We start from the raw sequence: 9604 nt of genomic DNA, 5'->3' as shown, positions 1-9604 counted from the left end.
TAATGTATGACTGTTAATAGAGTTATTTTACCCATTTTGCTATAGCCTTTGATGAGTAAAGCATTGTTAGACCCATTTGAAGCAAACCACAAAAGATTTCCAAAATACCATTACATTTTAGTTTTCAGTTGAATGAATAAGAAACATACATCATTAAAAAATACAAATATAGATTGTAAACATGAGTTTTGTTTCTTTCTTTTAACTGATAAAACTATGTGTTGACACATCTGATAACTTTAACCTCAACAAAGACTTAAACAGGTTTTTTATATATATATATATATATATATATATATATATATGAACCAATGTTTCTGAGATTTTGTAGAGTTGTTATCACTTTAAATTTCTTGATTGACTATCATTTCCTAATGAAAGAATTATGTTGAGGCAAAAAATGAATCCAGCTTTACTGTGGAATTTCAGCTATCAAGCAAAAATCAAGCTATGTCCTCCTGGCAAAAGGAACATTGCTGAACACAGACAAAACACATTTAGGTACATAAATTGTCCAAAATATGTAGAGCATGAAGAATTTTTACAGTCACTTGTTTATGATATTTTTTTTTTTTGTACCCAGAAATTGAAATTAAAATAACAATGGCATTTGTCATTAGACAATTGACAAAGCCCAGCTGTCATAAAACATTTCCCAGACAAATGAAAAATTATGTCTCAACCATCCATGAGTACAGTGTCTGCACTTTAACCAGAACATAGATGTATTGGATGTTTGACTACGGTACCGTGAATGGGAAAATATGTATAATGTTTTAGGAGGTAATACTAACACTGCAGTATCCTTGGGTAAGTCCTTTTTGTCCCTGGTTCAAAGAGACATGGTAGAATCTAAATTAGTGGAATAGTATGGTGTTTTACACATATCTGTGTAAGTTATATATAATTTTTTTCTCAAGAGGTATTAAAAAAGACAAAGGAACATTATATTGTTAACAATATCATTTTTTGAAATGTTCTCTGGACATGACAATAAGAATTTGGTTTTACAGATATATGAAGAAATATTTTAAGACATTGTATAATTTGGGTATGGATTTTCTTGGTAAAAGTTTTCTGCACAGCTACGTATAGTACTTGTGCTATAGTACAGTGCTATGTAGATACTCTACTCTAGGTCATTTTATGAAATAAAAACAACAAATGTTTAATCTTATTTAAAAAAAAACAAAAAAAAAAACTTCAGTTATAATGTTAAGGAATGTTACTAATACGAATGAAAAATATGTCTGTTGTTATGCTTGTTTTGTTAACAGAAGTGTTCGACAATGTCATGACAGAAGGATTGCTGTGTTTTGTACTTACTTTTGCTCTGAATTAAATCATGTAGACACATTTTGAACAGATTACGTACTACCGTAGCTTGTAGACCATACATTTAACACAGAGACTTTGCTCCGAGGCACTGCGTCCTGTACTCCACACAGAAAAGGAAGCAGGAAAAAAACTCATAGAGTTCGACAGCTACTGAGGCAACACTTGCCATTTACAATATAAGCCCAAATATTTTTTTGCAACACAACTATATATTAATTTAATAAAATACACAATATAGCTCTTATACACTCAACGATTTGGCTCATATGCACTAAAATTGCAAAAAAGGAAAAAAATCATAAAAATGTCATTTTATGTAAACACATTTAAATTTTCTTACATTTGCACATTTAAATGGTGATGTGATCTTTGAATGAATAGGACATTTCACTTTCCTGAGCAATTTTAGTGTCCACAAAGCAATAAAAATAGATATTAATTATGTTATTTATACTTTTACCCTTAAATGGTAAATATCCTTTAGATCCACATTATAATTGAGGTTCAGAAATATATTTATAATTATCTATATATATGTAAATATCTGTGTATATATTTTTTTGTAGGACACTAAAATTCTTATTAGTCAACACTTTTTTCCATTTTACATGTGAATTAGCGAATGCATGTGCAAGACACAAGAAATTGACTATATAGTTTTATATATCACTATGTGTGGCATTGAAATGCACTTAATGACTGATATGTTTTATTGAAAATGTTTTGGAATGTTGTTCTTTTATGCAAAAAATGGATTCCACAAATGGGTGGCGAAGTTTGGTGCAGCTAGGACTACAGTAAAATTAGTTAGGATTTTAATTAGAAGCTAGCGATGCTTGCTTAAAATCCACACATGAATTAGTTAACCCTGTTAATCGATGTTTTTTTTTCTCCGGAAAACAAAGTCATCATCGACTACAGTAGGAAGTTGCAAAACTCCGTAAATGTTTATAGTCCTGTTCCCTTATATATCAGATTGTCATATTTCATGGTGTAGTTTCCTTGACTTTGTCCAACGGAAGGTTGTTGTATGTTTGATTTGTTTTTTGTCAAAATGAAGCCCATGTAATTGGAGACAAACAAAATTCACTGAAAAAGTTGAGGGGCACTTAAACTGTTCTCTTGTAGCCACAAAGCAGCATCAGTCTATATAGCTCCCCAGCCAATGTGCTGTACCCAGGATAAAATGTATATTTTTACTGGGAAAAAGGCAAATATAACAGGTCCTTCCGCTTACTTTCTTACAGCCACTGCCTCATTTCCTCGGCAGTCTTGCAAGAGCTTGTCAATTTCTCTAACAACTTCCTCCGCATCAACTGACTCTCGTCCAAGATCTCGATTTGAATGCTCCAACTGCTCCAAAACAGAGTCCATCTCATTTGAGTCTCGGCTCACTCTGGAATGCACATCTGCAAATACGCGAGCCATTGGATCTGATGCAATATATTGGGGATCTTTTGTCTGTTTACTAGGCGATAGGTATTGACTTTCAGAAGACATGTACTGGTTGGTTGTTTCTGCCAAGACTCCTGATTTAATTTCACAGCTATTCAATGGTCCCTTAGTAGAGGCACAAGGCTCAATGCATGTCTTGGTTGGGCTGCTTGATGCAGAGGGACCCTCTTGAAGCAAGGGACTCAGGGCACGCTTGGCTTTTAAATATGGTTTAACATTGGCAATGAGAATTGTGTGCTCTCTTTTGTCTTTTCCGAAAGTACAAAATGTCTTTTTTCCAGTGGGATTCACAGTTTCATAAGTCTCAGTTTCAACATGAGCTTCAACGGTCGGAACAAAGAGATTTGTGCGGTAATCAGCATTTTCTACCTGGTTTGCTGTTGGGAACTGAGGCATCCAACACCGGTCTGAGTGACCAAGCACTCTGCATTCCTCTGTGCAGTTAATACATTCTTCTTGCTCTGCAAAACAAAACATATTATTTTTACTCAACTAAATAAAGGACTATTGATGGCAAAGCAACAATATATTTAAATTTATTTCTCAAGATCTAAATCTTGGAAATCGTTGGCATCATTATATTAATTTGTTTGAACTGTTTGTTGTTAACTCAGCAAAGTTGAGTTGAGTGACAGCTGCTAGCAAAGGCAAAATAACTTCATAATTTTCCCGTGTTAAGCTAGCCTCCCTTCCATTCACTCCTGCCAATCAAATACAATTTAGAAGAGAATTGCAAATCCTGAGAACAGGAAGTTAAGATGGCTGCTCTCATGATATATAAGGCTAGTTTCTTATAAATATGTTATTTATTTTGCAAATCCAGTTTCATAAATGTGTTATGTACACTGAATTGTAACTTTGTGGCGTGTTTCAGAAATTCTTACATGAAATGAAAAAATTGAAGTGTCTTCTTCAAGCATGTAAAACAAAGGTAAACATACATGAACAATGGACCTGAGCTTTTTTTCACAGCTTACAGTCTAATGCAATAAAATGTTTCAATAAAATTATCATCTTTACCAAATTTAGTATCTTTCCACCCAGATATTAGGGTACAACATAGAATTTGATGCAGAGAAGAAACATTCAGCACATGTAATCTGACTATATTTCCTGCTGTACGGACTCAAGCCTTTTTCGGTCCTTGGTCTTGAATTGGATTTACATGTATATTTAAAGTTCCTCACCATATTAACCTCTAATAATTTAGCTGTTATACTTTAACCGATTGCCCATATTTCACGTAGTTAATATGGGGATATAGTTTAAGCATTTAGTCTACTGTTTAATTGTAACATGAAACATTTGTGAATCCACAGAACAATGAGACACCCAATTTATTAACCTAATCAAAATAATATTGTAACACAAAGATTGATTTAAAGCTTATGTATAGTAACAACGTGCTACAAATTAACCATTGATCTATAAACTTGTAATAGTTTTAATCAATCTTCCTTCACTTTTAAAACGTACATATATAAATACTTAAGGTACTGAATAATTCTTACATTACTCCATCAATCTTTACACTGCTAAACAATGTTTATGGCTGCCAGAACAGAGTAAAGTAATAAGTTAAGCGCAGTGACATGAGGAGACCAACAAACCTAGAAACTTATCTTGACATGGTGTAAATTTAATTTAAAGTACACATTCCTGTTTAAAGCACACGCCTCTCAAATTACTTTTTAAAAAAAAAATAATTTCACATACTATTCAACTTGTTCGCATATTTCTAACTCGGACTTGTATAATATTATTTTAAATATGCACTAGTGGTAATGACTTCCAGTTCTATGTAAACTTCTATTTGTATGAAAGTCTTGTATTCTTGTAAGGAAACTCTACATGAGATTTTGAAAATTCTCATATCTCTAGCTCCCTCTCAATAACAATCAGCATAATTTTTTTTTTGTTTTGCTAATGAATAGGAGGCTGTTCAGAATGATCTAGACCACTTGTCTCAGCACGCAAGAAATTTATACTATACTGAATATCATCAGGTGGCACATACATGCAAAATTGTAAATAGGTAACTCTTTGTTATACATGAGTCGATAACTTCAAACCACAAATCCACATTTCTGTTCATGAGCCACTTCTACTGTATATATGCTAGTCCTGTGTTCTGGAATAGCATATAAAATACATACTGTTACAGTAAATTATTTCTTAATCATACTTACTTACCCCCAAACATGACCACACCATGATCACTCATTGTGTTTCATTTGGTTTATAGTATAAATATGGCTCAGCTTATTTAAGCATACAGATTTAAACCTACATATTAAATCTCCACCCTTCCTCATTTAGTGAGTTTATTAGTGTATATGCTATCCCCGGGACTAAATCCCTTTAAAAGGGAATGTGTTTCCCATCATTGTAACACAAAAATTGTGAACAACAGTGTCAGTGGCTTTGTTAGAATACAAAGGGCTCAGTAGAGTTTCTCTTTTTTTTTTAACCCGTTGCCCAGGTATAGATCAAAATTGTCCACTCAATGTGTCCATTTCCCCTCTGGTACTCAGTAGATTGTTATGACACATAATCCTTATTTTATACTTTTTCTATTTTAAAGGAAAACTGGAAAGGGGTCACTTAAAGCTTTTAATTTAGCATGATAGCAAACAAACTCCTGTTACAAGCCTATGCCAACTCAAATATTTTCCCATTAATGCTCATCGGTAATGTCATTTGATGAGCCACATTGTAAATAAACCACTGCTGTATAATAACTCCATAGGAGCACCAGAATATGTGAGGATAATAGGATTTATGCATAACAAGCATGCAGGTTATCACTAGGTCACAGATGGCAGCAGAAACTTGAAAATGACAAGTTAAGCATTACTGAGTTGTATTACACCTTCTGTCTACTTTGTGATTCCATCACAAATAGCAGAACACACTTTAAATTTATAGAGGGCACATTTCATTAGTATGAGGACAAAGTGTCACTGGTGGGTGCCCCACACATGACCTTATCAAGCGTATAATGTCATCTTTTTAACCAATAATCCACACAGTTTGCTAGGTGATATAACAGAAGAAAGAAGAAATTAGTCACAATGTAAAAGGAAGCTAAAAATAACAATCATTTAAAAAGGAAGTTAAACTAGATAGATGTTTCCTTCCACAATTACTGAAGCTTGTGGCCTATAGGTCTCACTTCATTATATCATATACTGAATGAAAGGTGTTTATTTAGTTTAAAGACCATAAAATGTTTTGGTGATGCTAATTGCCCATCTATTGCCCATCTACAGGGGCGTAACTAGACGCCTCAGGGCCCGGGTGCGAGAATCTGTTAAGGGCCCCCCACCCCCTCACCCCCCCAAAAAAAACATGATTTTTACCCAACAATTTTTTTTCAACTAATTCAACAAATTCAATTTACATATTGAATCATAATCAAAGAAAAAGGGGCGCATGTACAAAGGGCATAATCCAGGGGTGTCCAAGTTTTTTCTGCAGTGGGCCACTTCATCAGAATTGTATACGTGCGCGGGCCGCACTCATTTTTCACTGTGACAAAAAATATGGCCTTTAATAAAATATGCAGATTAAAATAAAGTAAAATGACACAAAACCTTTACTCTTCCTCTCACTGATTTCTGGGCCTTGAAAGTTTTGCGACTACAAATTCAGGATTCCCTAGATTTATTCTAGGGATGAACTAAAATGAAAATTCTGGACCAAAACATTCAGGGTTCACTTAGCTAAAACCGAAAATGACCCCCACCTTTAAAAATACTAATAAAAACTCACATGTTTAATAAAAGTAGGTAACACACAATTGGACAAAATTAGCAATATGACTTGGCATGATAGGAGTGTGATTGCTGTTAGCCTAGGCAACCAGTAAATGCTGGTACCTAGGCATGATGGGACTGTGCTCGCTGTGATTGCTGTTAGCAATCACACTCCTATCATGCCAAGTCAGCCAGTACATGCTGGTACAGGGTGGCTGTAAGTGATGTGCAGACCCCATACTGCTGGCAGCATCACTACACAAGGGGGGCAGCTAGCTAGGTTTCAGCATGTACTGGCTGACTTGGCATGATAGGAGTGTGATTGCTAACAGTAGTCACAGTCCCATCATGCCTAGGTTCCAGCACTTACACATCCATCCAGTAAATGCTGGAACCTAGGCATGATGGGACTCTGATTGCTGTTAGCAATCACACTCCTATCATGCCAAGTCAGCCAATACACGCTGGTACAGGATGGCTGTAAGTGATGTGCAGACCCCATACTGCTGGCAGCATCAATACACAAGGGGGGCAGCTAGCCAGGTTTCAGCATGTACTGGCTGACTTGGCATGATAGGAGTGTGATTGCTAACAGCAATCACAGTCCCATCATGCCTAGGTTCCAGCACTTACACATCCATCCAGTAAATGCTGGAACCTAGGCATTATGGGACTGTGATTGCTGTTAGCAATCACACTCCTATCATGCCAAGTCAGCCAGTACATGCTGGTACAGGGTGGCTGTAAGTGCAGACCCCATACTGCTGGCATTATCACTACACAAGGGGGGCAGCTGGCCAGGTTTCAGCATGTACTGGCTGACTTGGCATGATAGGAGTGTGATTGCTAACAGCAATCACAGTCCCATCATGCCTAGGTTCCAGCACTTACACATCCATGCTATCACACACACACACACACACACACTCATTTATTCATATAATCATTAATTCACAGATTCATTCCCTCAATCACACACACTCATTCAAACACCCTCCCCACCCCCCTACCTGTACTGCAGCTCCCTCGATGCCGCTCACAGACTTCAGCAGGGGGCGCGGCCTCCCTCTGCCTTCTCTGCTAAAGCACAGAGGAAGTAGGAAGTCACGTGAACTCCGCTTCCTCCGTGCTGTCCAGAAGACCCTCCCACAAGTAAGTAGCAGGGCTTGAGGTGCGGCTCGTGTAAGATCGGTTGCCCTGGCTGCCGATCTTACGCGGGCCGCACCTCGAGGTCTCGCGGGCCGCATTTGGCCCGCGGACCGCATGTTGGATGCCCCTGCCTTATTTAAAAAAAAAAAAAAAAACGTAAAAAAAAAAAGATTTCGGGCGGCCCCTTGGCTTGGGCCCCCCTGCCGCCGGGGCCCGGTCGCAGTCGCGACCCCTGCGACCCCGGTAGATCCGCCACTGCCCATCTAAGTACATGACATATGTAGAAACAAATTAGAATGGAAGAGATCTTGCATTTCATGATTGAATTATTCAATTTAAGTACAACAAAACTATGAAAAACAATTCAAATGTTCACACATAGCAAAGTAATATAAGAGTATATGTGTAACAGTTGCCCAGGTCATTGTTTCTGGATTATCTGAGAAATGCCCTAGAAGAAAAAAGGAGCCGTAAAAAAATACTACAAAGGAAAAGGCTAGGCGGCTAGATCTCCTATAGTAGGTTCCCACTTCATTTGTGCCATTTGAGAGATAATCCTGAATATAAATGTCACAGGACCAAAACACGTAGATGGGCCATCAACGCTAAAAATGTGAATGGATGCTTCTTGTATGCATACTTTCATAATGCCTCCCATAGATTACAAATGTACACTTGAACAGTGAGATACACTAAACACTCTTTAAGTACATTTCAAACAAGATTTGTTGATAGTATAACTTTTAAGTATTAATAATTATTATTAGCCTTTATCAACTTTCATACAAAATGGTAAATCATGTAATATAAGACACTGTCTCTGCTATAGAAATTATTTTTAACACAAGAAAGAGAATAAATGGGCTATGCAATTATTCACAAATGTTCATTAATTACTAGAAAATTGTACAATGTTGTGTGTTGCAACAATGGGCATTACTTTTCATGACTTAATGAGGACTACCATAAACTAATTATACAGCAAAACCCTCATTTGCAAATGTGATGTAAAGATGTGCTCCAGAAAATAAAGGAATGCTATTCAATGTTTTTTCAATAACAGAAACAAAAGTTTTTCAAATACAATGCATCAAAATTATCACTTTGAATAACTATATCTTCTCAAAAGAAACATCCTCATAAAAATGAATATCATATTTGCCAGGCAAACACAAGTGACTATATATGCAAATTATTGTGCGTTTGTACGAGGGACATTCCTAAAAGTTTCCACACTTTTATATTTTCGTTGGAAATGGTGAAGGCGGTAGGAGTAGTAATTGTTCATGTCTTAGCGTGTCATGTAACTAGTTCTGTCTGGAAAGCCGGGTGCCCTTGCAGTTTAGTATAAGAGTTTTCACCTTGGGGTGAAGATGACTGTGAAACTTTTAAATTGCACCAAAGAGAAACGGTGTTCTGTCACACACTTTTTGTGGGCAGAAGGTGTACCGGGTGCACAAATTCATCTTGAGCTCAGTATGGGGATAAAGTTCTCTCTCGTAGAGTCATCTATGAGTGGATTGAAAAGTTCGAAAATGGCCGTACTGATGTGACATATGCAGAGCGCTCCGGACGTCAAGCTACAGCACAACCACAAGGAATGAAGAAAGAACCCTGGAACTGATTCGCAAAATTTGCTTGATTATAAGACAAGGCTTTTTTCAGAGCAAATGCTTCGTCTTATATTCAAGGTCGTCTTCTAATCAGACCTCAAATACTACAAGACTAAGATCCAGATCCCCCGCAGTGCTGCAAGGGACCCAGATCCTCCTTTCTGGCAGCCGGTGGAGGTCGGAGACATCCTCCCCTGCTCCGGCAATTCTGCTGGGGCTTCTATGACGGAGCGCCAGCGTCAGATGACCTTCCGATGCTCATTCATAGAAGCCCCAGCGGAAGTGCCGGCA

At 37.0% G+C, this 9604-nt stretch overlaps 1 protein-coding gene across 1 annotated transcript in view; it reads right to left on the bottom strand.

The window, feature by feature from the left end:
* Positions 1–2571: 2571 nt before the first annotated feature.
* The window catches only part of LOC149299851 (protocadherin-17-like), a 78778-nt gene continuing 71745 nt past the window's right edge, over positions 2572–9604 (bottom strand). Inside the window, exon 4 of the mRNA XM_089485949.1 lies at positions 2572–3254. Within this exon, the coding sequence (XP_089342075.1) occupies positions 2572–3254 (683 nt within the window). The remainder of the gene's footprint in view (positions 3255–9604) is intronic.

This window comes from Sceloporus occidentalis, unplaced genomic scaffold, assembly GCF_023333645.1.
Source record: "Sceloporus occidentalis isolate IW3139 unplaced genomic scaffold, rSceOcc1.0.p SCAF_27, whole genome shotgun sequence".
In the NCBI taxonomy this organism is placed as follows: Eukaryota; Metazoa; Chordata; class Lepidosauria; order Squamata; family Phrynosomatidae; genus Sceloporus; species Sceloporus occidentalis.
This window is presented reverse-complemented; position numbering and strand designations above follow the sequence as displayed.